Source organism: Lathamus discolor, chromosome Z, assembly GCF_037157495.1.
Source record: "Lathamus discolor isolate bLatDis1 chromosome Z, bLatDis1.hap1, whole genome shotgun sequence".
NCBI classification, from domain to species: Eukaryota; Metazoa; Chordata; class Aves; order Psittaciformes; family Psittacidae; genus Lathamus; species Lathamus discolor.
In genome coordinates this window covers 23060174-23085246 of record NC_088909.1, presented here as the reverse complement: position 1 = coordinate 23085246, position 25073 = coordinate 23060174, and the positions used below count along the sequence as shown (strand labels likewise).

General features: G+C 49.6%; 1 protein-coding gene across 1 annotated transcript in view; it reads left to right on the top strand.

Annotated features, from left to right (window-relative positions):
* Nucleotides 1-20995, top strand: part of CNGB1 (cyclic nucleotide gated channel subunit beta 1) — a 30406-nt gene extending 9411 nt beyond the window's left edge. Inside the window, 20 exon segments of the mRNA XM_065663752.1 lie at nucleotides 1591-1720; nucleotides 2083-2148; nucleotides 2878-3112; nucleotides 4425-4560; nucleotides 7639-7737; nucleotides 8550-8707; nucleotides 8825-9004; nucleotides 9741-9949; nucleotides 10797-10847; nucleotides 10963-11049; nucleotides 11424-11488; nucleotides 11923-12045; nucleotides 13289-13430; nucleotides 13669-13828; nucleotides 15080-15177; nucleotides 15263-15346; nucleotides 15743-15861; nucleotides 16449-16595; nucleotides 17396-17591; nucleotides 18823-20995. Of these exon segments, the coding sequence (XP_065519824.1) occupies nucleotides 1591-1720; nucleotides 2083-2148; nucleotides 2878-3112; nucleotides 4425-4560; nucleotides 7639-7737; nucleotides 8550-8707; nucleotides 8825-9004; nucleotides 9741-9949; nucleotides 10797-10847; nucleotides 10963-11049; nucleotides 11424-11488; nucleotides 11923-12045; nucleotides 13289-13430; nucleotides 13669-13828; nucleotides 15080-15177; nucleotides 15263-15346; nucleotides 15743-15861; nucleotides 16449-16595; nucleotides 17396-17591; nucleotides 18823-19035 (2698 nt within the window). The 3' untranslated portion in view covers nucleotides 19036-20995.
* The last annotated feature ends 4078 nt before the right edge of the window (nucleotides 20996-25073 follow it).

Genomic DNA, 25073 nt, shown 5'->3' with positions numbered 1-25073 from the left:
AGGCTTGCCCTGGGCTTGCTGCTGATGCGGCACCTGGTGCCAGGAGAGTGTCTCCTGGTGACACAGGCTCTGTCTCCATTACCTGTAGCAACCATAGCCCCAGACATCCTCTCCCGTGGGTCTGAGCAGGGACCCGGTTTGTTCCTTCCTTGGGAGCACCCAGCTCCTGAAGATGGTCTATGTGATTTAAAACCACATACATTAGTTCAAGGCAGTCGGGACGATTATGGACTTTATGGAGCTGAATTTAAAGATAGGATCATGTGTTGTGCCTGCAAATGCTTTCTAACACAAGCAGGTACAAGTTTAGATTGGTTGTTTTTTTTTTTTTTGTTGTAGAAAACAGCCCAGTTATTGCCACTGGTTGTAGGTGGTGACTTTGGTCTAGATGGTATTTCAAAAAATCTTTCCACTTAGTTTAGTGGTTCGCTCTGATTTCAGATGAGATAAACATTTAGGGATTTGTTACCCTAGTGCTACAGTATTATTCTCTGTTAGTTCCTCTGAAATAGCTGAAGATGCTCAGCTAGTCAGTGTTAAATCCATATCTATGTTTCTTCACAATCTGTTCCTAGAGCTCCACTGGAGATGCTTGAGCTTCAGTTGCTGGGTGAATGAGATGCTGCTCCATCCCTCACAGTGTTTGTTCATGGGAAAAGAGAGACACTGGCGGGTTTTCTAGGTTAGGATAAAAGACTTGTGATTGCATTTGAAGGGAGCATATTTAAATAAAAATAAGGGGGAGGGGGATTATTAAAAGCGATTTTAAAAAGACCTTGGAAAATAACAGCTTTTCAAGGCATGGAGATAAAAGAGAAAAGGAGCCGCTGCTTGTTTACATACCTCTTCCGACTTAGGGCCTGCAAAGGATGCAGGAAGATGTTTCTTTGGGTTTTTCAATTTTCCTGCATTTAGCTGTTTTACGATATTTTCATTATCCCCAGTCCCTGCTTCACATTTCTCTCCAGGGAAGAGCACATCAGGAGATAAACACACAGAACAATGTGATGAGGCTTGGGGTTTTTTTCAGTTGTAGTTGTATTAAACTGCTGAAATCTACCTTGTGAGCCCCCTTTGCAGAACGGTGGAGCTGTGGTCTGTGTTTGCTGCAGGAGGAAAATGAGGATTATGTATCCTGGTGGTGTCTTGCTTAGGCATACTTGGGGTTCAGATGGTGCTTGCAAGGCAGTGCTGCCTTGAAATCAGGCTCTCAGCTTTTATGCGGCAGATCTTCATTATATGAGAAATCATTCTGCACAGCAGGAGGAACATACTGCCTGTACTTTTCTGCATACGTGATCTTTCCTGATGCATATGCAATGCCCTGCACTATCTATGCACCTCTCATGCGGTCTCACATGTACTATGTTTTCCAAGTCCTAACCTAAGCAGCAACATTTTGAGTACCATCTTTGTATTAATGAAGATTTCTGTGGTATTGTTCACCTGCAAATGATGCCCGTGGTGCCCCCCCAAAACTGGGAGCACCATGCATCATCCCCATGGATGGGATGCCCCATCTGCAACATGCCCAGCCTTGGAAAAGGCAGAAGCAAGGGCACTTGTCTCTGCTTGATGTCTTCCATCCAGACCCCTGCTCCTGTCACCTTGTCTCGTTGCCGAGGAAGATGTGGAGGAAGTCTACTTTGCAGAGGAGGCCCTCAGGATTGAGCAGCTGGAAGAAGCTGAGATAAGTGATCTCGAAGGTGCTTTTGTACAGGTACAGCATCACCCCCTGCCTTGGCTCAGGCCTGCAATAAGCTCTTGCTGCCTGGTGTTTGCCAAGGTCTCACAGCTTGCCTGGAGTAACGCGGTATCCTGGTGAGGAGCAGGGATCAGGATGGGCCCTGGAAATGTTTCTCACCAAGACATCCCCATCTCTGTACCTGAGACAGCAGCAGTACCTGTTCTCCAAGGGAGGGGTGCTTTCACCCTGGAATGGTGGTGCTGAACAACAAGCTGAGAGGCTGGAGAATGACAGGGGGAGGGTTAGGGAGATATGGGGCAACAATCGAGCTGCAAAGTCTGCTCTCTTACAGAACAGCTCTTGCTCTCCTTAAAAAGGCTGTTTTCATTTTGAAGGTGGAAGAGGAGACAGCTGAAGCTGCTGAAACCGATGCTGAAGGTATATTATATAGCAGCATAAAGGCAAATTAGGATGACCCGAAGTGGGCAATGCAATGCCCAGTGAGGAGGAAATGCCACCCCTCCCTCCTCAGGCAGCTGAGTCTCCTGCAGCGTGGCCTGTGTTGGGCATCAGGGCTTTCCATGGGCTTAAAGCATCACACGGGCACTGCGTGGCGGCAATGTTGTTAGCAGCTGGAGCCAGCTCTGGAAGGCTGGTGCTCACGTGGTACTTAGTCTTGATTAAGCAATATCTGATGTGAAGGAAGAGTTTCTCCCTCAGCTGGAAAACTTAGAGGGAGGATAAAAAGGATTTTCTCTACCACTTTACTCAATTTAGGAAGTAACCAGTGGCATAAAGCATGTTTTCATAGCAAGGAGGTAAGGGGTTGGTAATGAAAATGGGGTGGTGAACTCCTATCACACCTGAGTGAGCACAGGAAGGTCCTGGCGTAAGTCCACTGACATCAGGGGAGTTACACAAGGGATGGCTTGACCTGAGCCCTGGAAGAGCCTGGAGATGCCTCTGCTCGTGCAGACCTTGCAGAACCCCCTGCTTTTGCAGCAGTGCTAGAAAAGCTCAGGGTAGGATGCTCACCACCACTGTCCTGTGTCACCAACATCTGTGAGCAGCAGGCAGCAACAACCTCCCACAGCCCTATGTTTCTCTCCCCTGACATAACCGTCTTGTCTCAAACCACTTTTTGTTTTATTGCAGCTTCAGATGCCTTGTCCCTTGCTTGAAGCACCTAGGCATCTAGCAGCATGGCCAGGCGTGCCCGAGACATCGAGCTAGATCAGCTGGTGCACGACAAGCCGCTGGCTGCAGGGGATTCCTCCCCTCCCGGCCGCGGTGAGCTTGAGCAGCTCCCCAATGTCCCCAGCTACCGAGCCCCCGCTGCCTCCTGCATCCCAGCCTTTGTTGCCAGCAAGCCCAGTGCTGGAGCTGTCAACCCCAACTTTTGCCATGAGGAGCAACCTCCCCTAGGTATTAGAGTTGTTGGCTTTGACAATGAGCTTGCATAGCTTGAGGGGGCGAGGTATTCCTGTAGTAGTTGCTTTCTGGGGGAGAAACATAGTCAAAGCTCGCTCCATGTTGCAGCACAGAGACGAGGTAATAGAATTCATGCTTTTTCTGTTTCTGCCTCATCACTATGTGCCTTTCCAGCTAACCCCTAGAAAGCATTTGCAGATATCCGTAAATGACGCGCTATACATTTGAACTTGCTTGGCCAGAAATTCTCTTGAAGGAAATGCTGGCAGAGGGTTAAAGATCTGCTGCATGCACATTTTTCTCCTTACCATCCATGCAACCCACTCCTAAGAGGACAGCAGGATGGAGGTTTGCTCTTCATGGCTTAACCCAGAAATACAAATTCTGTTTCTGTAGCTTTGCTTTGCCTTGTTTTAATCAGCGAGCCAAATTCTGCTCCTTTTCCTTACATGCAATATGATTTTAACTTTGAACCCCAAGTAGGTCTTTTCTCTGTGATTTGGTGGAACCATGCTCTGATACACTGGTCCCATATTGTGTGGGACAGGAGGGGATGCATGGGGTCTTTCAGATGTGTGACCCACCCCCCTCACCCCCCCAAAGGAATCCTGAAGAAACTCACTGCATTTTGTTGTATAGCTAAGAAAAGACACGATACTTTGCAGTCTGGCTGGCCGTGGGGTCTGGCCAAGATAACCGCCAGCACCGTTTCTCTATCAGGCAGTTGGCATGTCTCTTTTCCCCACTATAAACATCCAACCTTCCTTCTTCTAACCTCGCAGGTTAGAAGCAGATATTACCTCTGCAAAAGAGAGACCATAAGCACTTATTTGTATAGTCTCTTATTCTGCATGAAAAGCAAATGCTGATGTAATTAGGAGCTCGCATGATCCATATGTTTATGTTCAGAAGACCCCGGAGATGTTTCCAGACCTTGGGAGGGAGGTTTGCAGCTGGAAATCTGGGGTTCCTGTCTGACACCTGCAGCTGGTAATCCTTGTCTCCATCGTGTTCCAAATCATGGGAACCCAATGCTTGAACAGAGTAGTTACAATCACTGCAAGCTGGGAAAGCAGAAGGGGAGCAAGTGGCAGTTCTCATGGTGTGAAAACACTGGGGGAAAGGAGAAAGAAATGCTACAAAGAGCTAGGAGAAAGGAGTGCCAATTGAGAAGGGAACGGAGAGAAGGGAGAGGCCTTCTGGAATGTTGTGGGGTTTGGAGGCAGCTCCACGGAGGCAATGGGCTTTGGGGGTGCTGGGCCTCCACCCTTCTCATCTGCCATTATTCTCCTTCTCCACGGGCCAGGTAATTACCCCACTGTGGACATCAAGAATGTGGCCAGTGGAAGCAACGCTGTGGAGGACAATGGGACCCACTTACCAGTGCCCACCGCTGCCAGTAACATGCTGGCAGTGCCCAGAGTGGCTCCAGCATCCCCCAGGTATGGCTCTGCCCTGGCACATCCATGGGTCCCAGGGCTTTAAATCCCCAACAATGCCAATACAGGGGATTTCATACAAATGTAAGGAGCAACCTGCTCCTGGCAGGTTTGGACAGTGAGCCCTCTCTGTGTGTCTTCCTGGAGGTGGGCTTGATCCCAAGGCTGTGGTCAGATCCCATTTTTGTCCCACGCATCTGTGCTCCCAAATTCAGAGTGCAGAGGGTCTGTGTGCTGCCTATGGGCCTTCATCATAAATCCCAACACTTATCTCCTCCTATGTTTCCTGGAAGAATTTGCAACATCTCCCCTTTGGGTTTGTGCCTTCAGATCAAGGATGCTCAGAGAGGGGGAGGATTGATGAACAGGGCAGAATATTCTTCTGAGATGGAGAAGTCCACCAGGTGAGGCTGTGTAAGTCCTCTCTCCCTGGGATGTGTGACTTTGCTGCAGGTGTTCATCCACCTCTGGATCAGAATCAAGGTGCTGGGTTTTCTGTTACGCCTTCAACCAGCATAGAAAACGGACAATTCATATTAACACCGATGTCATGCATCCCAGAACTTCTTGGGCATCTTTGGAGCCCAGGATCCAGCAACCCAAGCACAACCTTAGTTTATTTAAAGCCACTTACCTATGTACAAATCTGTCGCCAGCATAATTTTTTATCAAGCCTTTTATCAAGATCTTATTGTGGCCTTTCGTTATGTAAGGAAAGGCTTATGAAAAAGATGGAGAAAGACTTTTGACAAGGGCCGGTAGGATCAGGAAAAGGGGGAATGGCTTTAACCTGACAGAGGGGAGGTTGGATCTTCAAAGAAACATTCCGTGTTCCTGTGGTTCCCCACAGAGCCATTTTTTGGAGCACCTAAGTTTTCCAATGCTATTTTCTACCAGTTTCTTAAAGCAGGTTGTATATTTGCAATTACATGTATGAGCACATGAAACTTTCTGCTGTGCCTCTAAGTAGTGTCTCTCAAGACAACACTGGAAGTCCCTTGCTAGAGCTGGAGATGTTTAAAAGCAATCATCTCCTATTTTGCTACATCAAAAAGTGAAATTTCAGCCTTCTGAACCAGAAGGAAAGCGCTTAGCTCAGGCTGGTATTTTCAGAGGAAGAGGGCATCAACTCTGCATTGAATAATCATCCATTTGTTCTAAGTCACTTTTATTGGCCACAGTCTAGAGTTCTTTCCTAAAAGGGTCTGTGAAGGATTAGGGTTAACATTGTTTAGACAGAGTCAGGAAAGAGTCATCACAAATGAGCAACACCAGAGGTCTGGTGGTCCTGTCCCAGAAAGCATCCCCTGCAGCTGGACTGTATCAGAGAACTAAATGTTTTCCAGGGGATTGTCAGGAAAGGTTCTTTCTTTAACATGGATGATTGAGAACCTGCTAGACCTTCCAAGGTTCTGAACTTGTGGTTGCACATACATGAACTTCTCTGTGGGTCTTAACATCCCCGTTTGCCTTTGAGCCCTTTACCCACCAGTTTCCACAATCCACTGAAGTTTGCTTTGTTTTTCGAGTAGCTCCTGCTCCTTCTCATACCTCTGCCTGCTGGGAACACAGATGAGCTACAGGCACCATTGAGAATATCAAGGGATGTGTCCTGCACTTCCAAATGTACTGCCTTCTTGGGGGCGTTTGTTGTCTTTTACATCTTTCTGAGGGCATCCATTAATCTGAAGCAAAAAGAGGCATTTTTTCCCACATAGATGTTGACACACAAAGCTTTGCATGTACTTGGAGGGCAACCACATGAGCTCTGTGGCCTATGGGGAGCCATGCCACAGGCCAAGGGGGAGGTGGTGTTACCCTCTCTGCAGCGTCCCCATTATAGAGTAAGAGGCCATTGAGCTGTTGATGTAGGCATCTTGGGCTTGCTTACGGATGAGGATGGACAATGGGGCAGCACGATGCCTCAGTGGGACAGAGCCAAGGGGAGAGTGGCTGGAGACCGATGAGAGGTGATGGATGATAACATCACAGATCTTAGCAGGACTTTTGCTCTTAAATTATGTGGGTTTGGGAACATCTCCATCCACATCTGAGGGTACTTTGACATGGGGGTTGAGCTTGTTCATCTGCTCCCCTTCCCAGCAGGGCATGCCCAAGAGCTGATGAGGTTGGAGATGGGTGGGTTCATAACATCCAGCTTTCTTCAGGAGATCTGTGGTGGCAGGATGGCCTCCCTCAGGGTCCTGCTTCACATGCACGCTGAGCCGTTTTGCACCAGGGTCAGTGAGATCCTGGTTAGTTTAGAGCAACTGTTGTGGTGGCAGAAGACAATTTCTGTTGCTGCAGTCACAACTCTGGACTTGGCTGCAGGCTGCAGTCAAGATTTTTGCCATGATTGTCACCTTCACATCCACCTGTTCCTTCTGCCACTTTGATCACCCACAATTAAGGAAGTTGTCCGTGAAAGCTGTCTGTACCAAAGGGAGCCACTGGCTGTGTTAGCACACATCTTCCAGGAAGACACCGGCTGCCACTGCCTCAGCATCAGCAGGACAGTGTTCATAGGGCTCCTCTTGAACTCGCTCTCAGCAAGTTGAACTTTACACTTGGCTTTGGAGGTATCAGAAGCAATTGAGGGGTCCATGTTATGTACCTGCTGCTCTGGAATTCACTCTGTCTTGGGGATTTCAGGTCCTACGGAGCCAGCTCAGAGCCAGGCAGTGTCCCCAGAACCTTCTCTTTTTTCCAGTTTCATTTCCTTGCTCCACCTTACGGCTATTGCATTTTCCTTGCCCACTTCTCAAAGTACAGTGGTGTGATGGTGCAGCAGAGGGGACGAGTACAGACTGGTGCCTGCCTTCTGTGCATCTTGCTGGGTGCCCAAAATGAGTTGAAAAAATGGTCTGCATGGTGCCCAGGAAGAAAAAGGGCTTTAGCAGCAAAGGAGCAGAGTGGCTTGCTCTCATTTACTTCAGGCAATGCCAAAAAATGGTGGAAAACTGACCCTGGTTGGAGAAGGGAAAGTGGAAAACAGATGAGATCTGGGAGAAGGAGGAGCAAGAGGAGCTGGATGAGGATGGGGGAGAAGCTAAGCCTCAGCTGCTGTGTTTGTGATGACAGGAGGAAGCTACTGGCCCCTGAGGATGGTCTGGAGGAGGGACCCATGAGCCAGTCCGCAACCCAAGCGCTGCTGGGCTGTGATGAGAAGCAGAAGGAAAGGTGCGTGGTGGGGCCGAGAGGCTCCTGATCAGCCCCAGGGTTTCAGAGCCCAGTGCTCTGATGGAAACAGCAAAGATCCTAGGAGTCCTGGGATACCAAAGGGAGAGGGAGCTGCCTTCTCTGGGAAGCAAAGGCTTGGGGAGGCCCTGCACCTCCTTATAGGGCAGGGATTTTTCCTTCTTCCTGGGCAAAAATCGTTCTGCCATGTAACACAATGAACCAGCCTGGAGCTACAGCAAGCAGGCTTGTTTCTGTCCTCCCTCCTAGTGATGGTCCTTGGCCATGCTCCATGAGCATCCTGGTCTGAGACAATCATAGAATCAAGGAATCCTTGAATTGTTTGGGCTGAAAGGGACCTTAAAGCTCATCCAGTTCCAACCCCCTGCCACGGGCAGGGACACCTTCCACTAGAGCAGGTTGCTCCAAGCCCCATCCAACCTGGCCTTGAACACTGCCAGGAATGTAGCACTCACAACCTGGTTTTAATAAAGAGACAATACAGTTTGTAAATTCAGGGGCTTGGTGCATATTTTCATCTCATAGTTCTTCCAAAATCATCCTCTCCTAATCAAATGCAATCTAGCATGGGATCTGGGTGCTTCCCAAGCCCCTCTGAGGGCAAGAATGAGGTTTGGGCTGGTGCTGTTTGATGGTATCTTACTGAAACCACCTTAGCTTGTGTTCCTCTGATCCCACAATAACCAAGTAAATATGGGTAAATCCTAAACCAGGATTCTGTAGGTCAAAAATGGGCTATGAACCTGCCCTTGATCTTTCCTACCTGCATGAGATGCCTGGTGGTTTGCCCACAGCCTACCCGAGCGCATCGGTTCAGCCACGAGCCTGAGCAGCGCTGTCATCAACAACCGGCTCCAGGAGCTGGTGAGGCTCTTCAAGGAGAGGACTGAGAAGGTGAAGGAAAAGCTGACCGACCCTGACATCACCTCAGATGAAGAGAGCCCAACGGCATGTGAGTTTGAGTGGGGCTGGGTCCCCACACATGCTGTGTTTTAATCTTGTTAGCAGGTTAACACATTGCAGCAAGAAGATTTTCTGCTCTTTCAAATAACTGTGTGGCCTCTCCCAGCTCCCGCCAAGCCGGCAGTGCCAGCAGCACCAGTCCCTCCTGCAGGAGGGCAGCCAGAGGGGGAGAAGGTGGCAGAAGAGGAACACTACTGCGAGATGCTGTGCTGCACGTTCAAGTACCGGCCCTGGCTGGACCGCCTGAGAAACTACCAGTTCCCCAGCAGCATTGACCCGCTCACCAGTGAGTGATGGAGCACAGCCACTGGGCTGGTGGGGCAGCCAGAAAGGGTGAGGAGGGGAGGAGGTGTGAGAGATAAGACCTTGTAGAGCAGGAAGGTCAACTATACAAGGACCAACTTACAAACGTCTGCTAAAATCCAGTCTTGAATTCTTCTCCTGCAAGGAACAGGCTTTCCTAAATACTTCCCCTTAGTTAAGGTGTCAGGAGCATGACCAGGCAGAGAAGGAGCAGCAGCTTTTTCCTGCTTTTCAGGCTTTTTATTAGGCAAACGCTGTCCTTGTGGTGTGGACATCCAAAATAAAACTAAAAATCACAACAGAAAAATCCACTGTCTGGGGACACCCCCCCAGGAGCTCAGCTGCTTCCAGGGTCTTTGCTGTTTCACAGCCATTTCAAAGCCCTCAGCCTCTGGCAGGTGGCCATCTGCTCAGCACAGCCTGAGGAGGGAAAGAAAAGCAAGAAAGTCAAGAGCAAAGCAAAAGAAAACCTACTTGACTCAGCAAAGCTAGAAGAGGCTTTGTGACAAAAAGCAGTGTGCTCTGCAGCTGGTGGTATTCACTTTGCATCTAGAGCCCAGCTCACTTGAAATTAAATGCTGTCAGTATTCAAGAGACCTCTTGCAGGTTTCCCTGTGGCACTCGGGGCAGGACAAGGGGATGAAAAGCCCTTTGTGTAGTGGTTTCCCATAGATGATGGGCATGGGCCCCACTAATTGCAATGTGATTCCTGTCCACAGATCTGATGTATGTGCTGTGGTTGTTCTTTGTTGTCATGGCCTGGAACTGGAACTGCTGGCTGATCCCTGTCCGCTGGGCTTTCCCCTACCAGACGCCAGCAAACATCCACTGCTGGCTGTTCATCGACTACCTCTGCGACCTCATCTATCTGCTTGACATCCTTGTCTTTCAGACTCGGCTGCAGTTTGTCCGGGGAGGAGACATAATAGTGAGTGGCAGGGCTGCATCCCAGTGCTGGGGACCAGCTGGGGGGACCCTTATCACCCTGAGCAACATGGGCGCTGCTGCTCCATGATCTCTGAGTCAAGCTTTCCCACCAGGGCTCTGTCCACTCTTGGAGGACTGCAAGCGTCTCTCCTGCCATGTAGTAGATAAGCTGGAAGTATTTTTTTGCCCTAAAGTCATATATTTTTGCTCTGAAGTCAACCCCAGCCTATCTAGAAAGCATGTGAGGTCCATGGCAGCCCCATTCCTGGGTAGGAATGTTTAAGAGTGTGCTGCTCCATGGAGCAGTGCTCCCAACACTGTGGTGCTAACCGTGAGCAGATGGCACGATAAATGTGTTTCATACAAAGGAGCACAGCTAGGCAGAATGCATTAGCAACATGACAAAAGCGATTGCAATCTGAATGCACAGATCACCCACCAGAGATAAGCCCCTGAATCCATTTCCATATCCAACTAAATAAGCTGGGAAAAATCAGACCTTCAGGCTACAGCCTTCCCATGGCCCACAGCAGTGGTCAGATCTGTAAATCTGATTTCTGTGGCACTAGCACTGTGATGTACTTTCTCTGGGATGCAAAATGAGCATGGGATGTCCCAAGGTGGGATGGGAAGCTGGTATACAGCCAGGTCTTCTCTTGGCATGGCCAGGATGGTCATGCCTGGCTTTCCTCTACTGCTCCTCTTGCTTTGCTCCCTTTCCTGGGCACAAAGGGAGCACCTTCCCCGTTGTAGTGCAGAAAAGTCAGGCATGACCATGTTGGCCACAACTTTCCTTTCTGTAAGCAATGATTAACCTTGCTCTCTCTCTCCTTCCTCTGCCCAACCAGACTGATAAAAAGGCCATGAAGGAGAACTACCTGCGATCACAACGCTTTAAGGTTCAATGTCATTTTACATACTAATCTGAATCTCCAGTGTGAACCGTGGCTTGCAGCTCCCCCCCACTATGTCTGAGGGTCCTCACAGGGGTTTGTCTCTTTGTGTGGGTTTCAGATGGATATGGTGTGCCTCCTGCCCCTGGATTTCTTCTACTTCAAAGTTGGTGTCAACCCACTCCTGCGCTTTCCTCGCTGTCTGAAGGTAAGTCTGAGCTTACAAAACCACTCAGAACACCAGCAGCAGTGGATGTGAAGGAGTACCGTGCTGATAGGGGTAAGCTGTGGCTTGCTACATTCATAGAAGATAACAAGAGGGTTGTAAAATGGATGGGAAGTCTTATCCCAGCGGCTTTGTGGAGCTGTTGGTCAACCACTTCTTTTCAATCCTAAACCATGCTCACACGTGAGTAGAGGGGCACTCAGATGGAACCAAATCTGTTTGTGGCAGTTCAAGCTGCAGGGGGGCTGCAGGAGGGAAACGGAGGGGGACTGGGGTCTTGTAGAGATGTAACTCTCCTGGTGAGGGTTACAAGAAGATGGAGAGCACTGAAGCATGCTGCTTTTCTTCTCCTCCAGTACATGGCCTTCTTCGAGTTCAACAACCGCCTGGAGGCTATCCTGACCAAGGCATACATCTATAGGTGAGGGGAAGAGAAGGAGGAAGAGACTGGGGAGTTGCTGTTTGCTATTGGGAAAGAAGGCTTGCTTTGGTGTGCACCCATTCTGGGTTCCTGATTTATTTTCCTGCTATCCCTGGATGTCCCTAGCTGATATAGGTGTTACTTGAAGCAGGCGGGATGTGGAGTCCTGAAGCTGTGTGGGTAGGATTCCCTGTCTCTGACCCAAGGGCGACTGGGGTGCTAATGGTGAAAAGGAGCCACCAGTGGACAAGCTGCTTTTTCTGGCACCTGTGTTGCTGCAGGAGGGAGCAGCAGGGCTGCACACTTGAGTACTCTGTGGTTCCTGCACTCGGCTCATCGCTTAGATGCTCCTCGTGATGCTGGGGGTGTTCTGACATGTTTCCCAGCAGGCACCGTATCACGTCCCTTCCTGTTCTTTTTTGTTTGTTTTGCAGAGTGATTCGGACCACAGCCTATTTACTGTACAGCTTGCATGTGAACTCCTGCCTCTATTACTGGGCATCAGCCTATGAAGGACTGGGCTCTACCACCTGGGTCTATGATGGGGAAGGAAACAGGTACCAGCCAGGGCTTGGGTCCTCACATAGCACAGATTGCTGTGATGAGCTGGAGTAAGAAGGGAGGTGTTAGGATGCAGCTGGCTTCATAAAAAAACCCAAAGAAATGGGTTGCAGGTGCCAGGTGATGTGGAGCCAGGGAGAATGATGGGGACAGGAAGGGTGGGATGTGCAGTAGTATACAATGCTCCAAGATAAAGAGGCTGCAGTTAGGATGAGATAGGAGCCAATGGCAGGTTGAAAAGACTGAAAAACTGGGACCCTGATGCTGGGAAGCAAGAAAATGATCCCTGGCTGAGCAGGATGGGAGGGACAGACCTGTTCCTGTTGACCTGCTGCCAGGCTTGAAGCTGTGTGTCCTTGGTGCCATGTGTCAGGCCCTCAGACGAGATCATTGCTCTCATTCCCAGGGTGTGAGACAGGGACAGTGGCCACCCCTCACCATGGCATTTCCAAGATACTTGTGTTAAATGTCTGTTGTGTCATGAGTGATGGGTGCTACAGGGAGAGCACTTAGCTCATGAGCTGAGCACCACCTCATAGCAAATGCCCACACTGACTGTTACACAACACAGGCATAATACGATCCTGAGTAGCATTCAAATGAGAGTTTCCTGCAAAAAGGCATGGGCAAGTGCATTACATACTTACTGCGAGGTGTGGGTGCAGGTGGGGATGAGTGACTGTCACCTCTGCAGCCCTAGCAAGGGTGTTGCCTTCTCTTCAAGCACTCAGCTCAACATTCTAATGTTGCTGTTATGGAGCTATTTGGTATGATATACATATCTGTAGCTATCTCTAAGTGCAACTATAGCATCCAAGGGCGTGCCCAAGACCAGTGAATCAAGAATCCACTTGATACCTCTGGAGTCCCATGCCAACAAGTTGCTCACAACCCCTTTTTTCCTCCCTATTTCTTAAAGTGTAAATGTTGCTGAAAAAAATGTTGCTGGTTTATGGTAGTGGAGCTGTAAGAGCAGAAAATGGGAGTAGCCATAGCAGCTGAGCCTCCCTGCTGAGGCTTCTGGAGGGTCCCTACATGCTCCTGCTCCTGCAGCATCTCCAGAAGTGCCTGTGGGTGTCGTGGAGAGTTTCCAGCCCCTTGATTTTCCCCTTGTCACCCATAATTACTCTCAGGAGGCCCTGGCTTGCCATGGCCAGAGGATGTGAGCTCAGTAGTGAGGGGAGAAACAGGCCTTCATGCCAGAAACACCTTCAAAACTGCCTCCTCTTTTCCTCCCAGCTACATCCGCTGCTACTACTGGGCAGTCAAAACCCTCATCACCATTGGGGGCCTGCCGGACCCCAAGACACTGTTTGAGATCGTCTTCCAGCTGCTGAACTACTTCACGGGTGTCTTTGCTTTCTCCGTCATGATAGGGCAGGTGAGCAGGAGTCCTGGGGACTCCCAGCCTCCACTGGGGAAGGTTTTGGTGGGGTTGGTCCGCAGGTTTGCTTCTCTGGGTTTGTTTTCCCCATGGAGGACCTGCTCAGCATTGGTGGAAGACAAAAAGGGTTTGCAGATGCTGTTAGGACTCAGCAAACATGCTCTAGATTGCTTAACAGGCTGATGGGTAAGTGGCAGCAACTAAAACATCTCTTCCACCTCTTCCTCCCATCCAGATGAGAGATGTGGTCGGTGCCGCTACCGCGGGGCAAACATACTATCGGAGCTGCATGGACAGTACCATTAAGTACATGAACTTCTACAAAATCCCCAAAACTGTTCAGAACAGGGTGAAAACATGGTATGAGTACACATGGCATTCACAAGGCATGCTAGGTGAGCTCCAGCCACTCCGAGGACCCACACGTGCACTGCTGTTGCTGTACAGAGCTGAAATGTTACTGTCAAATAGCACTGTGGTCACGGGGAGGGGGTGTCTTATTTTACTCTTATTTGCCCACCTATATAGTATCTAGGCTGCCATCAGGTTGTGCATCACTCATAGAGCACCAAGTCCAGCATCCGACCTGCTGGTCCCTGGGGAGTGGGCAGTGACTAGCAATTGCTGGCCAGAGAGTGTTTAACAGCAAACCCATAAGCTCACCTGAAGAGTAAATCATAAAATCACAGAATCATTCAGTTCCAACCCCCTGCTAAGAGCAGGGACACCTTCCACTACACCACGTTGCTCCAAGCCCCTTGCCTTGAACACTGTCAGCAATAGGGCAGCCACAGCTCCTCTGGGCATCCTGTGCCAGGGCCTCACCAACCTCCCAGAGAAAAAATTTCCTTACATCTAACTTAAATCTCCCCTGTTTCAGTTTACACCCTATCACTTGGGCCCTATCACTACAGTCCCTGATAAAGAGTCTTTCTCCAGCATCCTTTTAGACCCCCTTCAGGTACTGGAAGGCTGCTCTGAGGTCTCCTGGAGCCTTCTCTTCTCCAGGCTGAACCAGCCCAGCTCTCTCAGCCTGGCTCCAGAGCAGAGCTGCTCCAGCCCTCACAGCATCTCCATGGCCTCCTCTGGACTCACTCCAACAGCTCCACGTCCCTCTTGTGCTGTTGCCCCAGGGCTGGACTCAGGACTGCAGGGGACGTCTCCCCGAAGCACAGTAGAGGGGGAGAATCCCCTCCCTAACTTGCTGCTCATGCTCTGGGGATGCAGCCCAGCACTCGGGGATCTGGGCTCAAGCGCACACTGAAGCTGGGTCATGAGCTTCTCATCGCCCAACACCCCAAAGTTCTTCTCTGCAGAGCTGCTCTGCATGATGTCTCTGCCCAACCTGTAGCTGTTCAGGTGGGACCACTGCACCCACCATCCTGGCCAAGAAAGATGCAGCTTGGGCTCACTGGTCTGTCTCCGAGAGCCATCAGTGCAGAGATAACGTGAAGGGCAGCTCTCCGTTACTCACTGGCTTTAGTCCTGCAAGCTGCTTGGTTGGCAGAGGCCAGAGAAGACCCTTCTGGGCAAGCCTGTTCCTGTCCTTTTCCCACCAGAACATGGGCTGCTTTCCCACTGCCACACCAAGGGTATGATCTGGGATTAAGTGTGGGAAAGATCCAGTGTTCTGCTTTCTCCCGCAGATGAGTCAGAGCTGCTGGTGCAGCTGCCAGACAAGATGAGGCTGGACATCGCTATTGATGTGAACTACAGCATCGTGAGCAAAGTGGCCCTCTTCCAGGTAGCCCCTGCAGCGCGGGTTCTGCCCAGCACAGCCTGCCACACTGGCACCTACTGACCATGCTGCTGGCTTTGTTTCTGCTAAGGGCTGTGACAGGCAGATGATCTTTGACATGCTGAAGCGGCTCAGATCCGTTGTCTATCTGCCCAATGACTACGTGTGTAAGAAGGTAACGAGATGCTCAAGTGCCTTCCAATCTCTGGTGTCATGGCGGGGCTGTGCAAGAGCACTAGCCTGCACTAGGAGCAGTGCAGAGTGGGGAAAGCCAGGCCTGGCCCATCACCATGGCATTGAGCCACTTCACAGAGCAAAAACATTCTCCTTTGCAGCTGGTCTTGTGCAAAGTCTGACCTCTTCTGCTGCAGCCATGAACAACAGGAAAGCAGGGGGAGACTTTGGGATGCTTAGATGAGGATGCTCAGGAGTGAGCACCATCAGGAAAAAGCATCTGGAAAGTTTGGAGAGGGTAGCATGGTCATGGGGGTTTCCAGCAAGACACAGGTTAGGGCACCCATAAATTCTCCCTGTTTGTGGGCACCCCATACAGCACCTATCTTCATTGCAGGGAGAAATTGGCCGTGAGATGTACATTATCCAGGCGGGACATGTGCAGGTGCTGGGGGGCCCTGATGGCAAAACTGTGCTGGTGACTCTGAAACCTGGATCTGTGTTTGGAGAGATAAGGTGAGTGAAGCATTCCCATGGAGCCAGGGGAATACAGCTTATGGGCTCTGGGTGAGAGGAAGGTGGTAAGTGGAGAGACCAGCAGCACTGTAGTTAATCCCTGTGACTGAGAGCCACAAACACTGAGCAGTCTCTGCTGCACAAATTACAGCTTGTTTTCTTGGATCTTTTATAATTTTGTGCTGTTTTCTGCCTGGAGAGTTAGTGACAGTAAGCAGAGGTATATGGAGGGGTGGGAAAATAAACAAGAAAAGGTATTTCACTAAACCAGACCCCATCCACCCATTTCCTGAGCATGTAAAGTCCTGCACCAATAGCACAGTGACAGAGGTTGCCTCCATACAGCCCAGCAGACACCAGACTGGTGTAAAATGCAATATTTAAACCTTCAAAAAGGCAAATCCTTTTTTATATGACTCTCCTTGCCAGTGTTTCCATCGCTGTTTAAAAACTGGGCTTGCAGTATTTCATTGGGGGTGAAAATTAAACCGGAGTCCTCTGAAAAACAGAGATTCAGGCATGCAAAGGGAGATTTTCTTAAAGCCGTGCTCAATAACAGCGTTGATGTCTCATTGTGTCTGTCTCAGCTTGCTGGCAGCAGGAGGGGGCAATCGCCGAACAGCAAACGTCATTGCTCATGGCTTCGCCAACCTTTTCATTTTGGATAAGAAGGACTTGAACGAGATTTTGGTGCATTATCCAGAGTCTCAGAAGCTGCTGAAGAAGAAGGCCAAGTGCGTGTTGAGCTGCTGCTTTCTAGCCCATGGGGTTTTCAAAGAAAAACAGAGAAGGGGTTTCAGCATTACAGGGGAGCTCTCTCTGTGTGCAAAGCCCTGGGAAAGCTCCTGTTGCAGGCATTAGGCATGAGTCCCAGGTGGAGAGTGGGGCTGGAGCTGCTGCATCAAAGCAAGGAGCCTGGAGATGCCCAGAGCCAGCCCAGCCCTTCTGAAAAGCACCCTTCCCATACCTAAAAGGGCTACAGGGTTGCTGAAGAGGGGCTTTGGACAAGGGCCTGTAGGGACAGGACAAGGGGGAATGGCTTTAACCTGACAGAGGGGAGACTGAGATGAGATCTTGGGCAGAAGTTCTTCCCTGTGAGGGTGCTGAGGGCCTGGCACAGGGTGCCCAGAGGAGCTGTGGCTGCCCCATCCCTGGCAGTGCTCAAGGCCAGGTTGGATGGGGCTTGGAGCAACCTGCTCTAGTGGAAGGTGTCCCTGCCCATGGCAGGGGTTTGGAACTGGAAGAGCTTTGAGGTCATTTCCAACCCAAACACCACTCTGATGCTATGGTGATTCTATGATTCACTGTTAAAAGCAGGTGCAACTCAGAACAAACAATGTGCAGTCATTAACAAATACATTAAATTATTCATATATATAAAAATTTATATTTTTAGAACCAGGCTACTCCTGCCTTCCTAAGTCATAAAAAATACCTGGTTTTTCTTTTTAAGCCTGCTTTTTCTGCATTATAAAACCCAGCTAATATAACACATCCCCAGACTGAAATAATCTCTTTTTTTTCCTTGATGCAGGAAAATGCTGAAAAGCAACAATAAACCCAAAGATGCGAAAGGAGTCCCTGGAGACTCGCTGATCATCCCCCCAAAACCTGACACCCCAAAGCTCTTCCAGGCTGCTCTGGCTGCAGCAGGGAGGATGGGGTGCAAAGGGCCACTGGCACAGCTCCGCTGGAGGCTGAGGGAGCTGAAGGCGATACAGGCAACACAGGTCAGCATGGGGAGGATGAGTGTGGTCAAGGTGCCTTACACGAGTGAGCTCAGGTTATCGGGGTCTGACATGGTATGGGCAGACAGGAAGGGGTGGTTCAGCACCTCATACATGGCTTTGGGAGAATGCTGTTGTCCCACAGGGTGTTGTTTTGCAGCACAAAAGGGAAATACATTGACTTTTTGCCCAGCTATGCTAAGCCTGAGCCTAATTTCCAGCTGAGCTATAGCCACAGACGCACGTATCTTCTGTGCCGCAGAGACAGAGCCACTCGTAGGGAATTGATGTGCTGGCGGGACAGGGGTGATGCTGGCATCCAGCACCCATAATATTTGACATCCAATCAATATTTGCAAAGCTCTGGTAGCACGGCAGCAGCAGAGCCCCCAGCAGCAGACACACTGGCCTGCCAGCTCTGCAGGAGCTGCCCTGAAAAACCCCTTTGCTGGTTTGTCATAAGCAACCTGAAAAGAAAATGGCCCTGCTCTGTTTTTTCCTCTCCTTTCTTCCAAATGTCTCTTTTAAACTCATAAAAGAGACTGTATCTCCATGCAGACCTTACTGTGGCTCTTGTCAGCATGGAGTTACGCAGACTACCTGGAGCATAAAGGGAGGTGAAAGAGCAGCTGATATGGAGCACGCCATGGCCTGGTAAATACCCAGGTAGATGCACATATCTGCACCTCTACAGAGGCTTCATACAACAGAGTGCTCAGCACTAACAACCAGTCGAAGGCAGCAGTGGACCGTGGCACTGTGTGCTCCATGTGCTAGTGGCAGCAGGATCCATATTAGGAGCTAACCCTTCTAATGGGGTTTAGGAGGACCCTGTTAGAAGGACACCCCTCTCTGTGGCACATCTGTTAGTAAGGTTTCTGAAGCTCCTCTCCAAAGGAGGCCTTAGGACAAGGCCACTCACAGCAGCACTTCTGCCAAGCTTTTGTGTATATCAGCCCCCCCAGATGCTTCATGAGCAAACCAAGGTCAGGAGGTGTAGTAAAGCTTCGCTGCACTCATCTCTCAAGATGTGCAGGATAGACTCCAGCTGCCCTTGTCTCAGAGATCATCCTTGGCAGCAAGCTGACATCCTGATGTGAGGTCCAGTGCGGTGAAGCTCCGCAGAACACTGGCTTTGCACATCACTGATGCCGTGGCTGGGGCAGTGGACAAGGGTCTGCTAAGTTTCATTCTGCCTTTCTCTTAATTGTTTGTTTATTTCCTTGGATCACAGGGTTCCAGATTAAGTTCAACCACGCCAAAATCACCAGTGCACCAGAGGTCACCTGTCACCTCTCACAAAGCACGCAATCACCTGGGAGAAGGAATAGTCTCTAAATCTTCTGATAGTTTAGTCACTATTCGTGTGATTTCCACAGCACAAGAAGATGAAGAGATCCTTGCTGCTGAGATTTCAGAGCAAGAAGAGGAAAAAAAAGATAAATGAGAACCAAGCTGGTCCTGGGGCACGAGTTAGGAGCTGTAGCTGTAGGTTTCGCTAGGTGCTGCGGGTAGGATCTGCATTTCCTTTCAGCCTAGACATTCACTCACTGTTGATAAAACCCTCTGCCATATGACCCAAAATCATACAAGGTTTCTGAGCTCTGAAACCTGAGCATCTTTATGAATATTCCCACTAAGTCTCAGGCCAGCCCTCTTGCTTCGAAATCCAGCCTTGCAGAGAGGGAGCCCTGAAGAAATTGCTTTTTATGGCTCTGGGTGGTTAATAAGTATTCAGGTGAAGTGTGAAGAGTTCTTTGCCTTTGACAGCTGAGTCACAGCTTGGTCAGAAGCAACCAGGGGAGATAAACAACAAGGTTTCTCTCTTGGGCTTAAGGTAGTCAGGGGCAGATGGAGAGTGATTAATTCAAGAAGTATGTGGACTATGCTCACAGGCAGAGCACAGATCCATTGTCACAACACCGCCGAGGTCTGTCCTTGTGTGCGGGGACTGCAAGATGCTTGAGGGTCCCTGTGTGGTGCCAAGACTGCCTTGGGTTTCCTGCTGGGAAGAGGATTTCCTACCAACCATTCACCCCAGAGAGGAGATGGGCTCTCCATAGCTGGTGGCTATGTGGAGATGTGATGAGCACCTTTCGTGGATGGAAAAACACAATCCTGGGTGAGAAGGTGTTTCCGGAGATCCCTGGGTTTCCATGGGTGCACCAGCTGGGAGGGATCAACTGACTGCAGGAAAGGAGAAACCCTATCGGTTTACAGCTGGGCCAGGAAAGTGCAGTGCAGAATGTGCTCTCCTCTCCCAGCCAGTGTTTCAGAGTCAGGTCAGAGCCCATAGTGTGCAAGCAAGAGTGCACAAGTGTGCAGGTGGTCCCCTGCCTCATTGCTGGACTTCAGTGACTGACAGCATCTCCAGCAGCCAACTTCCAGCATTTTGGTCACTTGGTTGCCTCTTGGCCGCATTCCCTGAGGAGAAGCCATGAAGAAGCAAGACTCTGGTCTTGCTCATGACTGCAACAGGACACTTGTGAAGGCACTTTCCCAAGGGTGCTGGATGGGAAGGTGAACACCTGGTTAGCAGCCAGCTTGCCCAGCTGACAGCTCAAGGGGTCCAATCTTCCCCCAGCACCATCAGCTCCCCATCTTCCTCAAACCCAGCATCAACTGGAGCAAGCTTCCTGTGAGCTGAGAAGTGGCGAGTGGTGAGTGAGACAGTGCCACCACGCATGGGGATGATGCAGGTCCGCCCCAAGGTTTCACTGGCCACGTCTCCAACTGGCACCACTGGCTCTGTCAAGAGGAGCCTGTTTCCACCCTCTGGAGGAGAAGCAGGTGCAGGTTTTGCCACAGGGAGCAGCCCCAGCACCACAGCTGAGGGAATTCCCAGCAAACACTATGAGCAGTGCTGCAGGTTCCACAGGTCCAGCCATGGGGCAGCCAGGCTGCTTGCGAAGCATTGGGTGATGTCTGTTCCACCAGCAACCTGGGGCTGATCTTCACCTCCTTCAGGCTTCTCTTAAAAAGCTACGGGGTTTTTTTGCCCTCTCTTGGAAAACAGATGGGTTTCTGTGCTGGGAAGAAACCAGAATATATGTTAGTGTTAATTAATGCTAGCTTGCTGTCTTTTAAACAAATTTAATGAGCTCTAATACACCGCAGAAGGGTCTGAAGCCATCACTGCCCTTCATATTGCAGGGGAGAACCTGGGCTCACCCAAACCTCCCTAAAGATTTCTCATCCTCAGTCATTTGCAAGTGGTTTCCTGCTGGGTAGAAGGTTTCAGTGGGAGGTGCAGAGCTTTCTTTTTCCCCTCCCACTATATAAATATTTACTTAATAAAAACAGGAAACCTGCAGAAGTTGAGCTGCTGTTCTGATTTGATATGGGTTAGAAAAAGTGTTTAAACAAATAGTAGGCTGTAACGGCTTTTATAATTCACTGCATCTACAATAAACACCATGTAGATTACCATGCTTTTGCTGTGGCTTTATTTCAAAACTCCAGTTGTTTCCCATCATTCTACTCCCAGTGGAGCCAAGGCAAGTCCCCACGTGCAGTTCACAGATTTCCCAATAAACTAGTTAGAGTCTTAGAACTGTAGTATTACAATGGAACTGTAATACTCTTTTCATCACCAGAAGGAAGGGGGGGGAAAGGCTTTCTTAAATGGCACATACTTGTGTGAAGGTCTCAGTTTTCAACGTGCAGCATTAGATGGTAATGGACGCATAACTGGTAATTCTGGAACTGTGGGGAGACTTGAAAATATCGTCCTCTGCTATCTGTTTATGGCTTTAGTTCTTTAGGAAGATTATTCTCCAGGTAATAATTAAGGTCAAGGAAGGCTTGGGCTTACAGCCTGGGTTGGAGACGTGGAGGTGTATTTGCTGTGGGGGCTCTGCAGAAATGACAGGCTGAGGAGATGGACAGCTCATTTAGTGCCTCTTATTTGGGGGGGTCACAATAAACTGGCTTTCTGCTGGATTTTGTAAATCCATTCGTCTCTTAGTTTTACTATATTTGCCATGGGCTTCCTTCAGATTGGTTCCTATAAATATCTTGCAGGGAGTACTTATCACAGGTCTGTTCCTTCCACTGCCCTTGGAATGTTCCTGATTGATTTGGTAATGCTCCATGTACCTTCACTGCATTTCTTATTAGCTTTTGCTCATTCCACTTCAATGTCCTTAAGTATTGGATTGATATGATATGAGATCCTCTAATAATATTAATGGAGTATTTGGGGGATCTCACAAGGCATTTGCCAGTCCAGCACCCTGGAAGTTCTGCATTGCAGTCTTCCTTCTGCCTTATATTTCTGATTAATGGATTTCTCAGAGGTCCATAGCCATAGAAACCAGGTTTTCCTGCAACTATATTTTAGCTCTTGCTGCTTTTGAGTGAAGTAAGTGGAATAGAGAACTGCTGATGGAAGAAGAGCATGCTGTTGATGGGTTTGTATGAATGTGTTAGGGTTTGTCTCACTATCACATGTAGTCACTATCACAGTCATCTTTACTGGAGGCTTCATATATACTATTTAATATATATATATTTATATATATGCTTTTATACATCTATATACATTTTTGATACTGAGGATGTATTCATATACCTCGTGACCTGTGCTGTTACATCTTTCAGAACAGTGACACTGATTTAATGTTCTCTGTGAGGTGAGGGAAGACAAACAACTCTGATTAAACAATCAACTTATGAAAGGAATAATGTAATCCACCACAGACATCTGACAGGGGAGGAAGTTGTTTTCCTCTGGATAGAAATGGGGCAGGCATCTTCTCTGTACTTATAGGCAGAGCAATCTCTTAAAAAGATTAAGAGTAATTGCAGGTTAATCACTGATAAGGTTGTAAGGGAAGTAAAACAAACAACCAGGTTTGGGGATTAGACTCAGGTCTAGAAAGAAATTGCAGCATAAACAGAAAGTCCAGTGAAATGGTGTTTAATTAGAAAGTCTGAAATAAAATCGACCACTTTAACCTTTGAAACCTGGAGACCTTAACCAGCAGGACATGCTCCTAATTCTGGGAACTGTCTGTAAACCACTTTTTCTGCTTATATACATACTTTTTGCATTGTGCAGATCTGCCTTGATCACAGTTGCAGTTAAATCCCCCTGATTCCCTTTTTGCCTTCCTCTAAATTTGAGCTAGTAAGAGTTTGGTTTTCTCTGCCCTGAGTGCATAGCTCCTTTTAAATGCAGTGATGGTCTCACTGGAGCTAACATCCTGAGTTAAAAACCCAGGCTTCCATTTGGGAAGGGGTCACACCGCGGTACATACCCTGATGGGCTCCCACACCAGCATTTATTAACAGCAGGCTTAGCGCTAGCTGGATGACATTTTTATGGGGGCAACAAGAAACCTGGAGAGGGGCTTTGGACAAGGGCCTGTAGGGACAGGACAAGGGGGAATGGCTTTAACCTGGCAGAGGGGAGATCGGGATGAGCTCTTAGGCAGAAGTTCTGCCCTGTGAGGGTGCTGAGGCCCTGGCACAGGTTGCCCAGAGAAGCTGTGGCTGCCCCATCCCTGGCAGTGCTCAAGGCCAGGTTGGACGGGGCTTGGAGCAACCTGCTCTAGTGGAAGGTGTCCCTGTCTGTGGCAGGGGGTTGGAACTGGTTGAGCTATAAGGTCCCTTCCAGCTCAAACCAGTCTGGGACTCTATAATTCTGGAATGTCCTTTACCTCCTGGCCAGTGGATGGTCCAAATTCACCCTGGGGTGAGCATCACGTGGCTGTGCTTCTCTGTCTTAGCAATAGCCAGAGGAATGAAGACCAGCTGGACCAGTTACTCATTGCAGATAAGAGGCTCTTTTGTGCTACAGAAATCTCTCCGCTGCCATGGTTACCAGCCACTGTCACAGCCACCGGTGAGACAGGACTCGTCTCACTGACAGGGCTTCTGGTCTCCCCTTCCCAAGGGAAAGCTCCAGTCACAAAACCTACACTATGCCCCAAAGAGGGGAGATACGTGCAGGGGCTGCCCAACCCTCCCCAGTGTGAGCTGGACAATGCTCAGAGCTTGTTATGTCCAGTGTCTCTGCCCTTACACTGAGCATTAGGCTCCGGGCTTAATAACCTGAAATATTAGTTTAAAAAGGGAGAAAACAGTGCTGCAGCCTGGGCGGGCTCTGCCCCGTTTCCTGTTTTTCCAGCACTCAGGAACGCAGCGACCTCTTGGCACTCTTGCTTTTTGCACCAGCGTGCTTCTCATTAAACTGTTTTCCTGAGCACTAATTAGAGTGGTTTTCCGTTTGTAAATTAGTCTGATATGATCTGTGTGTCTTGGCACTGGCCCTCTGGAGCAGGAGCCGAGGTCTCTGTGTTTGATCACTGTTTATTTTGCAGATTTCCCAGGTTTTACAGTTCTTGGCTGCCTTCTAGAAAGTACTCACAGGTGGAGGTTAATGGGAGGCTATGGGTCTTTGCAGCTTGCCTGCCTCAGGAAACAGGAAAGGTTTTGGTGCTCCAGGGACCTTCCAACCAATGTGGGTTGATGGGGTGGTGTGGGCACAGAGGAGCCCTTCCTGCTGTGCTACTTCCCATCCCATTCCAGTATCCTTCCATGGTGTGTAGTGCAGGAGCAGGTCTGCAAGGAAAGGCACTGCCTGAGCCAACCTTTTAACAGGTGATGGAAAAGGAAAAATAATCAAATTAACACATCCTGTGCAATTAAACCACTTCATTTATTTTAGTGCAGCAAGTGCAAAGCTGAGCAAGCCCAAACCCATCTCAACCTGAGTGTCTGCAGGGGAGGAAAGTCCACCTGCCTACCAGTGCTGCTGAACAGGTCGTGTCAGCAATTTGCTGGAGACCAGCAGTGCTCGCGAGGGGATGGACTTTAATCAGCTCCTGTTTTCTTAATGTACTGCAGATGAGAGTGGAGGAGATGTCGCTTTCTCTGATTTTGGTCATGGCCAGGATAGAGCCACCAGAGGTTTGCTAAGAAGTCTGGCAGCAAAGGCAGCCCTGGGTGCAGGGAGCCATCCTCTGCCTTTGCTTGCTGGGGAGACTGGCAGTGAGTGGAGCATCCCCAGGGGACTGGCCACCCTGGATCAGTTGCTGGCACCCTCTGGGACTGGGCACCAATACGGACCATATTCCCAAAAGCATTTACTGGGCCTTAACAAGAGAAGTGCCTGGAGGCTCCACTCAGGGACCCCTGAGCTTGGGGCAGAGTTGATCCTTGACAAAAATGCATTGATTTCCCAGGGCTGGTGTGCCAGCCACGTGCACCAAGTGTGGAAAAGTGCAGGGAAGCATACCACCTTGTCAGCACCAGCAGCACCACCACGGGGCCCCTGGGAGGCTTGTGGCATGGGCTGTACCAGAGCTCAGCACCCTGCCTTGGCTGTGCTGGGCTATGCATGCCCTGTGTGCCCTGGTAGGACTGTCCATGCAGCGCTGGAACAAGAGCAGCATCAAGAGAAGCAGGATGCAGGCTGCGGAGAGCATCCCTGCCCGTAGACAGGAGGGTGGGTGCCGCAGTCAACCTGCGCAGACATCA